Raw genomic sequence first — 13947 nt, 5'->3', positions numbered from 1 at the left:
CTATAAAGAGGACTCTTCTGTTTGAACCTCTTCGACTTGCTTGCAGCTGCCCCTCAATTCAGCACTTTGGACATATCAATATTCTCTTCATGAGCCTTCTTTGGTTCTATGTCCTTTATGGTGTATATCAAACAGACAAGCAATGGCCATTGTTCCAAGAGGATCTGGCATGTGAGTATGAACACTATCTGGGGTTTTCTCAGCATTTCATTGACCTTATTGACCATGACAAACATCTTATTTCTCCATCCCCAAATTACAACTACTTTGGACCCCATTTCCTCTTCACTACACATGGGCAGTAAACAGGCTGGTGAGGCTATGCTGTGACCAACAGAAACAGCTTAGCCCATGAATGCAAAAGCCTAATTAGAGCAGCTGTGAAACAGCCACCAGGTACTTTGATCTCCTTCTGACAACTCTGACCACATACAGAAAGCTGCACATTGCACATACAGAATTAAAAGGAAGCCAAATCAGAACTAAATGTACCAGCTGGGAATAAACTTATCTCCTACCTGTATGGTACATGAAAAATTGTAGCCATTCCTTGCCCCTTTTTCTGTTCCAACTGATGGGGAAAAAGACATAGTCACTGAAAACTTTGAACAAACATCCAATTTAAATAGAGGGCTTATCATTAACAAGAAAAGCATAATTATTCTTTACATTCACACAACCACTGCCTTCTTCAAATATCCCTTAAGCACACTAATGTGTTTAGTCTTCAAATCAAGCCTGAAGAGTGAATAATACAAGGACTGTCACTCTGCTTTCTAGATGAAACAGCTGGCTCTCGGGATGTTAATGATCTATGCAGCACCACACTCCAAGCATTCCGGATACTGACATGCTGGTAATGATAAATAGAACGTTTAATCATCCTACGCTGAGTTAGCACTTAATAGATACTAGTTAGTTCTGTTCATCTAACAAATAAGGCAATGGAGGCACAGAGAGGTTGAGCCATTTGCCCCAGGTCCCACAGTAAGAGTGTGAAGGAACTAGGCGCTTTGGCAGATTACCACATGAGAGCTTTTACACACAGTATTTACAGACATTTCAGTTAAATTGTGTTAGTTATATGTCAGTTACATTGTGTGTTGCGTTTTTAAAATCTGACAGCTGTTTATAGCAAGTGTTTTAAATGATGGCAGATGACTTAGAATGAACTATTGAGTTTACTGTATTTCATATAGTCAAAATATTTATTCCATACTTAAATGCCTTGAAAGCTGTGTAGTTTCTAACCATTTTAGAGTTTACTGCTGCACAGTTCTGAGGAACCAAAATGAATACTGTAATTTGGGTCAAAGAAGAAGGGAGCTCATTTGCTGCTCTCTAACTACAAACACATACCAGAGGAGGAATTTGGACTTGTTATGTGACTTGCAGACGTACAAACAGTTGCATCTTGGAAGACTAAGACTTTTCTGTGAGTTGTCCACAATCAAGAAATTATACTACCATTTGTGATCCCTGAGATCCTCTGCCCACAAAATCTTGCTCAAAAACTGTTACATGGTCAGTTCAGAAGAAACAGAGGGTTGCTTTCTTGATAGCTCCTTGTGCCAATCCTAAAGGGAATAATTTGACCCTCAACTTTCACCACTGAACTTGCCTGATAATATACTCCTAGGAAAAAGAGCTATTTACTTATGGCTAATCATTTCCAGAATGGGTCATGAGTAGGTTCATTTTGAAAATTACTTACAATATGTCTGTACACAGCCATCTCTTCTTCAGAAGTCTTTCTGTATCAAAAGCATCACAAAATTATAGAAAAATGAAATGTAGTACCAAATGCATGCATTACAAGATAAGGTTAATGACAGATGTGAGGTAGCAGAATTCCAACAGTGCTGGGGGCTCCAAGGGGACCCTTGAAATGAGCTTGATTGTTGTTTGCATACTAAAGTGGTTGTGAGACTTTTACTCAGCAACAGTACATTAAAAATACATGTACAATGGTGGGAAATACTCAAATATGTATGCAATTATTAAAATGAATAAGCTAAGCTTGGAGTGGCGGTACATGCCTTTAATTCTACTACCCCTGAGCAAAAGTAGGTGGATCTCTATGAGTTTGAGGCCAGCCTAGGTGTACACAGCAAGTTCCAGGACAGCCAGAGCTACACAGTGAGACCCTATCTCACAATATTTTTAATTTAAAAAAGAAAAAGGAAGAAAATAAAAGAGAATAAGCTAGCTTTTATATTATGACATAGAAGATGTGCATAATGTACTATGAAACTAGAAAGAAGTTCTTAAACAGTATAAAAGTAAGAACTCCCTTACTAAATACATTTTTTTAAAAACTAGATGAATACACGATATTATATGCCCACAGGTATTCTTCAAGGGGTGGAAAAAATGGAGGTTTTATGGATTTTCAATATCCATATCATAGATTTCTACATATTATTTCTACATCGATTTTACAATGGCAGCATTACTTTAACATTGAGTAAAAAATGTGACTTTTACATTGAGTAAAAAAACAATGTTGGAGACTCCAAGTATCTCCTATTTGCTGTCAGTCTTTTGGGGGGTGTTGAATCTTTGTATCTAGTCAAAATTCTTATGTTGAAGCCTAATGAGATGATATTAGATACTGAGCTCTTTGGGAGGTAATGAGGGCAGAGCACCTGTGAACAGCATTTGAGAACTAGTGAACATTTTTAAGTAAAGACAGAGCCAACATAGAAAGTAGGCAGTCACACGAAGGGGCTGCCACACATAGCAGTGTTCTGAGGTGGCATCTAATGAAACGTATCTGAGTTCTAGGATCAGAAGGTTTATGGATGGGCTGAAGATGTTCTCATGTGATACTTTTTCCCTCTCCTGAAACTGGATTTGTTACACTGAGAGTAGGTTGTTGCAAATGAGTCTTTGGTTTCACTACTTCCTCTCTGTATTGTTTTCTTTTTTCTTCCATTGGTTTTACAACCTACAGTGAGAAAAATGTGTTCTTCATTCCTAGATATCAACAAGGGGAAACTCACAGACCCAGGTGGCCCCTCAAATTCCCTTCAACTCACAAAAGACTCGATTTACAAACCTGTTTTTTATTTGAATGACCAAGTTAGCAAGAGAAAATTCACTGTTTTGAAACATGGAATTCAACTGTAAAAGAAAAAAAAAGAAAAGAGATGGTCCGTGGTTGTGTGGCCACTCTTCTGTCTTAACTCAATGAAGTCACTTGGGACAATGTGAACTGCAGTTGTCATTTCTGTGACCTCAACATTTCCAAACCTGTTCCAGTTAACATTTTTACACACTATTAGGAGCTAAGGGACCCTCCAACCTGACTGCAAATATGGAAGCCCTAATCTGCAATCTGATTATATTTGCATAAAGCTATTGGGGGTGATAAAAGTTAAATGTCAAACCCAAATTCAATAAGAACTGTTGTCCTTTGCCTTAGGACACAGTCAACAAGACAAAAGACAGTCCACAGAATGGGAAAAGATATTCACTAACCCCACATCTGACAGAAGGCTAATCTCCAAAATTTACAAATAACACAAGAAGCAAGTCTCCAAAACACCAAAGGATCCAATTAAAAGGTGGGGTACAGAACTAAATAGAGAATTCTCAATAGAGGAGGCTAAAATGGCCAAGAGACACTTAAGAAAGTGCTCAACGTCCTTAGCCATCAGGGAAATGCAAATCAAAACAACTCTGAGATACCATCTTACTCCTGTCAGAATGGCTAAAATCAAAAACATCGAAGACAATTTATGCTGGAGAGGATGTGGAGAGAGGGGAACACTCCTGCACTGCTGGTGGGAGTGCCAACTCGTACACCCACTTTAGAAAGCAGTGTGGAGATTCCTCAGGAAAATGGGAATCAATCTACCACAACACCCAGCAATTCCACTCTTAGGCATATATCCAAATGAGGCAAGTTCATACAACAAGGGCATCTGCTCCACTATGTTCATAGCAGCATTATTTGTAATAGCCAGAACCTGGAAGCAACCTAGATGCCCCTCAACTGAAGAGTGGATATAGAAAATGTGGTTCATTTCCACAATGGAGTATTACTCAGCAGAAAAAAAAAGAATCATGAAATTCTAAGGTAAATGGATAGTACTGGAAGAAACCATCCTGAGTGAGGTAACCCAGTCACAAAAAGACAAACATGGTATGTACGCACTCATATATGGATTTTAGACATGGATCAGGAGAGTGTCAGTCTGCACTTCCACTGATAGAGAGTCTAGGAAACAGGAAAGAACCTAAAAGATATGCATAGTACCCAAGAGAAGAGGAATGAGGCAAGATCCTCTGAATGGATGGGGAACACGGCGAGGGGTGGGGAGGAGTGGGAGCTGGGAAGAAAAGAGGGGGAGAAGAGGAAGAGAGAGTAGGTCATGGGGAAACAGGAAGTTTGAGTGGGGGGAGTAGAATAGGGGGAAGAGGGAATCATAGGTTAGAAGCCAGATCAGGCACCAGAGTGACCTCTAGTGATCTAAAGGGATGACACCAATTGGCAAGCTAAGCAATAGTGGAGAGACCACCTCGAATGCCCATCCCTGATAATGAACTTGATGTCTATAACCATCCGGGAGCCTTCATCCAGTAACTGATGGAAGCAGAGGCAAACACACACAATTAAGCACTGAACTGAACCCAAGGAACCCAGTGACAGAGAGAGAGGAGTGATGAGCAAATTGGCAAAGAATGGGCTGGCAAAACCAGCAGAGACAGCTGATCTGAACAGGGGAGAGCTCTTGGACCCCAGACCGACAGCGGGGAGGCCAGCATGGGACTGATCTGGACCCCCCCGAATGTGAGTGTCAGTGAGAAGGCCTGGGCAACCTATGGGGCCCTGAGCAGTGTATCCGTGTCTATCCCTGGAATACAGTCATCGTGTGCCCATAGCACAAAGAGGGATGCTTTCTCAGACTGGACTCTTAGAGGAGTGCCTGGACCCTACCCTGAGTGAAATGACAGACTCTAGACATCCCCTATGTGGAAGGAATTGGCAATAGGGTGGGAGGCTGGGGGGGATGGGGAGTGCAGGAGGAGGGGAGGGAGAGGGAACTGGGATTGACATGTAAAACAAGCTATTTAAAATTAAAATAAAAAAATTAAAAAAAGAAAAAAATAAGAACTGTTGTTCTTCTAAGTAGACAAAGAGAAAGCAGAGGTGTATGTACACAGAAGAAACACTATTTGAAGGCACAGCACGAAGGTCACACTGAAAAGCTTTACCCAACCCTCCTAGCATGGTCTTCTAAGGCTTTCCTACCCCACCCTGACTTCCGCTGAGAACTGGGAGATTACAAATGGTTGTTTTAAAGCCATTCAGTTGGTGTATGTTTGTAAGGCAACCTGAACACTCTGAAACACTTACTATTTTCAATTGGGTCATACACACTTAAACATAAGTGCTAATGGAGAACAGAAAAACTAATATAATCATTAACTGCTGGGCCTAAGGTGCACGCTGGTATTGTTGCTTACCTGAAGACCATTTAATGTTAACTTTTAAAATGTAAATGTTCATGACTTTTGATCCAGTGATTGAAAACTTAAAAATTATCCCATAAAAAGCTTCAAAGATCTCTAAATTAATTTGAAGAACATTGTCTTTGGAACTGTTTACAATAAAGAAAAATATATAAATAACCTAAATACCTACCAATAGACATATAGATCTGAAAATGAAATAAAAGTCTCTGTTAAAGACATACAGTAAAGTCTTATGCCTCTGCTAAACTGTATGTAGAACTATATACACTATCACAAATATGCTCAGACATACAAAGTAAATTGTTATTGGTGTTAATCACTGGTAAGATATTTTCCTCATCTGTACAAGGATTTGGGTTTGCTCCCCAGAGTTGAAAAAAATGCAGGTAACTAGCAAGGAAGCAAGTTAAAGGGTAGTATAATTAGTATGATATCATTATTTTCTGAAAGAACATACACCCATAACTGTACAGAAAAATCTCATAGAATATACCTTAACCTTTATTAAGAGGAGCAGTAGAGGACAGGCATTGTCTGTTTTAGGTGTTTTCATATGAACTTCAATTGCATAGCATGCATTAGTTTTATAATGAAAAATTAAGGACAAGTAAAATAAAGTACAGAAAATAAAGCTACATAAACACTATGCCATAGACTTTGTCATCACTGCTCTTTTTTCCCCAACTAAGAAAATTTGGCAATGACTCAGAATTTGTGTCTGTGGAGGAAAATGTACCGATATCAACAAATGAAAATAATAACATCTCATAGAAGCTTTCAACACTGCTACTTTGAAAGAGATTGCATGCATCTTCAGAGTGTTGCTCACAGACTAAATACATTGCAGTGAAAACCATCTAAACTGATTATCTGTGAAATAGATTCTCAGTAGAAAAGTGAGTCTACTTTCAATCTACCCAGTCTTGGTCACGTGTATTCAATAAGTACCATAAATATTTAAAAGAGCATTTTACCCAATCTTTTGTAAATTCCTGTATAACAGTGGTAATAAGGACTCGTGGCTCTTCATCAAAGACAGAGAAGCTCATCTTGGTGTTGTAGAAGGAAACTGCAATGAAAAATAAACAGATTAATTTTAGTTATTTATATAGAGGAATATGACTTCTGAAAATTTGATCTGAAGTGCTATCCATTGTAAAGCAAACAAAACAATGATTTATTCTCATTCCTAAATTTTGCATAGTTTAACATCAAGAATTGGTATTTCAGGTTACATGATCAAGAGCAAAACATGAAAGGTGCTACCACCCCATCTTTGGTCTGTTTATGTGTCCATTTCTCTGGGTTTCTACTCAGTTTCTACACAGACCTGACTCAAATCCCCCAAATTGTCTATTTTCATTGGCCAACTGATTTCTAACTCATTCAACAGCCACACTAAATGCCATGTCTTAAGATAATTTGTCCTGGGCTTTTTGGAGCCCATTCCCTATGGAGAGATATGCTCTCAGCCTAGATTCAGGGGGGTCCTAGGTCCTGCCCCAAATGAGGTGACAGACTTTGATGATCCCCCATGGAAGGCCTCACCCTCTCTGAGGATGAGGGTGGGATGGGGAGATGGTGTGGAAGTGTGGATCAGATCTCCTGGAACTATAGTTACAGAGAGGTTTGAGCCTTCATGTGGGTGCTGGAAATTGAACCAGGGACCTCTGGAAGAGCAGATAGTATTCTTAATAACTGAGCCATCTCTCCAGCTCTCCCATCCCCAGTATGATCCTTTTACAGGGTAGAGGTGATGTTCCTAGTCTGTATTCTCATGGGCAGAATCACAGTCTGGACATCAAGAACAAAACAATTGTAAGGAATGCTTCAAAATGCCATACTGGGTGAAAAGTACCATTTGTAACATATTTAAGTAAAGAGAAGAAATATAGCTAGAGAGTTCTGTACTTAGACAAGGTACTTGTACCAATGATCTTAAGGAGATAAGAAACACATGCATCCTCCTCCCCATTTTCTGCCTTCAGAAAACTTGTAGAACAAATGTCCCATTCATTTTTCATGTACTCTATTAAGGATATATGAATAAAATACCTGTAGACACTGTAGCAATTGGTGAAGTAGATGCCTGTATAAAAGGAAAGGAAAATGTGGAGTCTATCCAGGTTGTCTTAAAAGATAAAGAGATTAGTGAAGACCCAGTTGCTGTAGAAGTATGTGTCGTCTCAGTAGACATCAGTGGAAATGAGGGCCCTAGAGCTGTGGATGTAGTAGTGGTTATATTCATAAAAGATTCCAGTGTGGATTGAGGAGGAATTAAAGTGTGGGATTCTAGTGTAGCTGGAACTTTACTCCACACAAATGTTTTTGTGGGGCTAGACACAGACAGAGAACTAGTAGGTATGTTGTGATTGCTTATAGAAGGTGTTACACTCATTCTGCTAAAGGACATGGGTTCAGACACAGTCCTGGAGTTCTCAGCCACAGTATTCCTTGGGGATGATTCAAGGGATGTAGAAGTGTGTGGACTGCCACCCTTGGGTTTTGTAGAAACAGGCAGAGAAGTCAAAGAGTCGTCGGTGATGATGCCCAGTGGAGCTACAGGAGTCCTTGGGGTGGGTATGGTGCTTCCATCAGAAAAGGGTAGTGTTGTAAAGTTAGGGGAGGTTGCTATTGTGTCAGAAGCTAGAAACGTGGATTCTGTCATTTCTCCTGCAGGTGAAATTAGAAGATGTGGAGGATTAGATACAGATGTCAGAGAGTCTGAAGAGAGACTAGATAAGCTCCAAGTTGGTGAGGTAGCCCTGGAAATGGCAGCCAGTGTCGTAGGGAGAAATATGGAAGATATCGATAATGAAGTATTTTCAGAAAGCCCCAAATTAGGAAGTTTTTCTGATGTGAAAATTGATGGCATCACTGTAATATCTCTAGAGACCAGACCAATCTGAGATGTTGACAAAGTCCCAGGACTAAAGTGAGGAGTTTCTGTTTCCATTCTGTTTTGTGTCATTATATTAGTTGTGAAAACTGGAAACTGGGAGTCTTCACCTATAGGTGTGTTTCTGGAAGTTGTGAGTAGAGACTGGGTAGTAGTAGATGTGACTCTTGTCCCCCGTGCTGGAAATTCAGTCATTTGAGACATAAGAGGAAACTTGGCCTCAGTACTATGAGGTGAGTGAATAAATGATGTCAAAGAAGGTGGAGTTGCAGTGGATTGAGTCCATGAAGGGTAGAAAACAGAAGTATTCACACATGTACTGCTCTTTGTTGGTTCGCTGGTTACCAAAATATTCTCTGACAAAGAAGTCATCTTTACTATATTATGGGAAAGGTATGTCAGTGTGGATTTTACACTTTCTGTAGGTCTAGAGGTGCCTTTGAAGTTAGTCAAAGATGGGGAAACCTGAATATTCAAGGAAGTATAAAAACTATCTGAAGGAGTAGATGAAAGCCCATTTGCAGGGATAGTAGTTCTAGAATAGGGATTAATGAGTTCTGTTACTCCATCATTGCTCTCAGTAGGTAAAGAATTGTTGGTAATCCCTGGCAATATGTCCAGAGTGGTAGCCTCGTTTTCTTGTGATGATTTCTGTGTTGTTGAAAGTAACGAAGAAAAGGTGGTCTTTGGGATGAAGGAAAGAGCTTCAGTATTCTTAGGACTGAGCAGAGGGGAGGGCGTGGCACCTATAACCGAAGTCAATGTCCTAGCCATAATAATGGTTGGAATAGTTTTCATAGATGAAAAATCTAGCTCTGTTGGAGAGGAAACACATGCAGTTGTATTCTTGAATGGCACCTCTACCATTTCTGAATTAGTGAAAGTAGAGGAAACCATTGTGCTTTGTGAAGTAGGTTCAGCACATGATACTGATGTGATATCCAACGCTGAAGCTTGGGTGGTTTCAGTAGTCTTAGGGGGAGGTGAAGACAATGAAGTAAAGAATGCCTTAAGTCTTGTGGAAGTGTCAGAAGAAACCACTGTAGTTGAGAAATCAGAGTTATTAACTGGCATTGAAGACTTCTCAGACTTAAGTACAGAAGTACCTATAGAAACACTTTTCAAATAGCCCGAGTTTGTGGTTCTTGAAGACTTAGTCATTAGTATTGTAGGGGTGTCAGAAACCTTTTTAGGGGTGAAGGCAGTGGCACTGAGTGGCAATGAAGACATCTGGTAAATAGGAGTAGATGATTCCATGAAGGTCTCCCTAGGAAAGTTTGTAAGTTCATTTGGAACAGAAAGTACTGTAGTGCTCCCATCAAGAGTAATCATCGTAAAATTGGTGTTGAGTAGTCCAGTTGTGAAAGGAATAAAGGACTTCGGGAAAGTTTGTGTGCTTTCAGAAGTGGAAGAAGCAATCCGTGTTGACTCAGGTTGCGTCATAAGTGAAAGCAGATGTGAAAAGGTTGTGTTGATGAGCACAGGATGTGATGTTCTAGATGTACTGGAAGTTGTAGTATCTACAGGTGAAGTAGCCTGGTGACCTGTGTATGGATGAGTCACAGGAAAGGAAGTCACTATCTTTTCCACAGTCCTGGAAGGATGTTCCGAAAGGGCACTTGTCCTTTCTTTATCAGGAGGCAAAGATTTGGTTATTGTCTGAACTTGTGATGGAAGTTCTGTTTCCTCAAGACTAGTCGACCCTTCTGAAACATGAACATTTATTACAGCACTTGACGTCAAGTTCTGTGTGCTCTGTGTGCTCCCAGAAGTAGATGTGGCTAAATTCCCAGAAGTTGGATTCCCAGGTGGAATCTCTGAAGGCAAATGTGTTTGGTGGCTCGAGCTTTCTGTGGTCTCAGAAAATCCTTTGTCTGTTATTTCCCAAGAGAAAGTTCTCTGGGACTCAAAAATAAATGAATTCTTGGATGGGGAAATTTCTGCCAACATTGTAGTTCTGGGGGTTTTGTCTTTCTCAGAAGATAACATAGAAGTTGCAACTGGCAACTGGGTGGAGATGGGTGTATTTACAAAATATGTGGTAGATTTGGTATCTACTGAAGTAGTAAGGTAATTAACAGAGGTGTTGAGGGACATGGTCTCACCATCAACAGAGATCTCCGTGGGTCCAGAAGTCATTCCAGCATCTCCACTACTACTAAACGTATAGGGAAAGCTAAAAACATGAGTTGAATCCTCAACTTGAGATACGGATTGTGTTGCTACTGATGTAGATGTAGCTGAGCTAACATAAGTAGAGGACACAAGAGTAATGTTAGAGGGAGGACTTGAGCAGACAAGAGTATGTGTGGGTGGACTTACTAAGTCAGCTGAAATGGAGGGAAGGGTGGTTATAGCCTTAGTTATCACAGAAGTGGAAGGTCTCAGTGAGGGTACCAAAGTCTCTCTCAGAGAAGAAACTGCCATGAGTGCTGTTGTGGCAGAGATTGTTGTGACCTCTGAAGTGGTATTAAGTGAGCCTCTGTGGGTAGGCATGATATCACTGGTTGTGGAAGCTGCTGGACTCACTGTTGGCACCATTGTCACTGTTGGTAGAGGTGAGCCAATTGAGAGCATAGATGTAGTAAAATCCCTGGCCAAAGTAGAAGACTGAGACAGGGTCACCTTGGTCTCATCAAAAACCACCATAGTGGTGGCAGGAGAGGTGACAGTAGAGACATTAACTGGCAGTGAGAACTTGTGGGTAGTAGACTGAGGGGTTGCTGAGGAATGAGTAGCTGCAGTCTGTGGAGGCAAGATACAAACAGACAAAGATACAGCCGTCTTCTGTGAAGGAGTAGTGGAGAAAGTCGCTCCCATTATCCTTGTTGAAGAACCCAAAAGTTCAGACAGTGTCTGGGGGCTCACAGAAATGAGTGATGAAGCTGAATTCCCCTCAGATGTCTCTGAAGTCCGGTGTATTGTATAGGTATGGATGGAGTTAAAGGTTTCTGTAGTTCCATTGTATGAACTCTTAGGTGTGCTTTTCATCAATTCTGTTGAAAGCCAACTCACTCCCACCCCAGCAGTTGCAGTTTCATTATCCAATGCAGTAGTCAATTTTTCTATATCTGAAAAAGGGGAAACAGTGACAGAAGCTGTCACCATTTGTGCTGATTCATCTGTTGCTTCCAGCATTGCTGAAAATGGAGAAACCTCAGCTACTGCTGCTATAGTTGATTTTACCTTAGGATGATGGGAAGCAGTTTCCTTTGTCACAGTGGTATACACTCTCTGTGTTGTTGCAGACATTGGTAGATGAGCCACAGTATCACCAAATGTGCTCATACCATTTGTACCTATTTGTGTTGTCTCAGATATGTTCTTCTCAGAAGAAAAATTTGTTTTAATGACAGTGAGGGTAGACATAACCATTGATGGAACAACTGTCTCCCTTGATATTGAAGGAAGTTCATTTGTAGCTACTGTGGGCACAGAGTTGCTTTTTAATAATAAAGTGGTGAGTTTAGACTTGGGCTGACTAGTTATAGATGTGATTCCAGCAACAATGTAGAAATTATTAAGCCACTGGGATATTGGTTTGAAAAGAGTTGTATACCTAGTTGTAGTAGCATCAGAGCTGGTTATGTTATCTGTTGATGCTTCAAGCACAGTGATATTAGTAGTCATGGATGAATTATCAATATTAGTAATATTATTTTGGAATGATGATGTGAGATTATCATTAGGTATGAATTTAGGTATAGTGGTTGTATTCATAGAGGTCAACAGGGTCTGATCTGGCTTAGAAGTGCATGTGGTCTCATTGATGAAGAACTGATAGCCAATTTTATCAGTTACAGGGAGCATGAGATCATCAGTTGTGGGTGTATTCTGGGTGTATACTAGCCCTTCCATGGTAGGGAAGAGTGAAGTTTCAGCCAATGTAGAGACAACTTTGGTTCTTGGACTTAAGGATATATGTGTACCCTCAGCATCAATAACTGCCTGTTCACCCTGAGTTCCAGATACTAGAGAGGATGTAATGGAAGAAAAGTCTATAGAAGAGGTCTCTTTAGGAGTGGGGGTAGGTATAGCATCCTCTATGCTGGGTGAAAACACATCTTGGAAATTTGTCGATACTGACACTGTTCTTATGGTAGATGTGGTCTTCGTAAGCAACACTGAATGGATTGTGAATGCGATTTCCACATCAGTTGTTGACAAGGTAGATGCTACCTGATTTCCAGGAAACACAGAATTCATGGGAGCAGTTGTGGAGGTCAGCAAAGACTCTGATGGAAAGGTTGATGGAATCCCAATGTCAGTAGTAATAGCTGAAGTCTCTTCTAGTGTGGGCCAAGACACAGTTCCAGCAGCTGAGGATACAAGAAAGTCTTGCCTAGATTTAGAGGTAGGGAGTACAGCAACTTCAGTGGATTTGTGTTTGTGGCAAGATGTTGCAGATGTGGATGTTAGATCAGTCGTCAAGAATAAAGTTGTCTTCCCAACAGCTGACTGGGATTTAGTTGTTAAAGTTTCAGATACAGTAGAATTCATGGTAATTTCAGATGTGTCGAAGAAATCAGTAGCTGCAGTTGGATAAAAGGTTTTGGTATTCATGGCCTCCACCATTGTTGTTGACCTTGGTTTTCCTAAATGTGTGTGTTGAGTTACTTTCATGGAATCAGTAGCAGTATGAATGTGAGTACTTTGGGTAGGCAGAGGGATGACTGTTGAAGTAAACAAGTCATTTGCTGAAAATGTAGCTGTCTGGGTTGGAGATGTCTTTAAATATTTCGATGCACTCACTGTTGCTTGAGGTGAGGGTGTTATATCAGAATGTGATACGGCTGCATGATTGATTGGAGAAACAGGCATGCTTTCTGGTGACACTGTGGATGAATGCACAGTCTTCTGTGTATTTAGCCAGGTAATTTGGGAAAGAGTTGTTAAGTCTATTTTCTGTGAAACAGTTGTACTTCTTTCTTGAATTGTCATATTTTCAGAAACAACTGAAAAATCAGAAAGCATGTGTTACTTTAAATTCAGCTTTAGAAATTAGAGACAATTCTTTAAGAAAGAGCTCTATAATTTCTTTTCATTTTAAAGAGAGATAAGTATCAGATATAATCATGTTGTTTGATTACTTAATTTTTCTTAAGGTGATTTTCTACTTTGTAAATCTCTATCTGATTTTCATAATACCCTGGGTAAATAACTAGTAAGAAGACATCCATTGTACAAGATATGGATACTTGTACAAAACTGTATACTGATTGAGGTGATTCACCTTTGGAAAGAGACCTATCAAAACTCATGGAAGAAGAAATCAATAATAACCTGATTAGTTCACATCCATTACTGAAACTCAATTGTGAAGTTAAAACCTTCCCTAAAACTTCAGCTTTGGATTCAGTCGGGTGCTACATCCTGGCTTCATAACTTGAATTATGGCCTTAGTCAACCTCTCTGTGCTTCAACACCTTCCTCTATGATATGAGAATGATAATCCTACCTTAGTAAACCTTCCTAACACTTGGGTGACTTAATGTGTGTACACCATCAAGCTTAGTGTGTGGTGCATAGAAAGTAATTTAAAAACCAGTTTCTTTGATTTTTTG

General features: G+C 40.1%; 1 protein-coding gene across 1 annotated transcript in view; it reads right to left on the bottom strand.

Annotated features, from left to right (window-relative positions):
- Positions 1–13947, bottom strand: part of Adgrg4 (adhesion G protein-coupled receptor G4) — a 122359-nt gene that overhangs the window by 56061 nt on the left and 52351 nt on the right. The window contains exons 3-7 of the mRNA XM_040743909.1: positions 7540–13338; positions 6459–6553; positions 3062–3126; positions 1715–1754; positions 519–571 (exon numbers count right to left, since the gene is read on the bottom strand). Coding sequence (XP_040599843.1) covers positions 519–571; positions 1715–1754; positions 3062–3126; positions 6459–6553; positions 7540–13338 — 6052 coding nt within the window. The remainder of the gene's footprint in view (positions 1–518; positions 572–1714; positions 1755–3061; positions 3127–6458; positions 6554–7539; positions 13339–13947) is intronic.

Source organism: Mesocricetus auratus, unplaced genomic scaffold (genome assembly GCF_017639785.1).
Source record: "Mesocricetus auratus isolate SY011 unplaced genomic scaffold, BCM_Maur_2.0 Super-Scaffold_100003, whole genome shotgun sequence".
Classification (NCBI taxonomy): Eukaryota; Metazoa; Chordata; class Mammalia; order Rodentia; family Cricetidae; genus Mesocricetus; species Mesocricetus auratus.
Note: the sequence above shows the minus strand (reverse complement) of the source record. Positions and strands in the feature narration are given on the sequence as shown.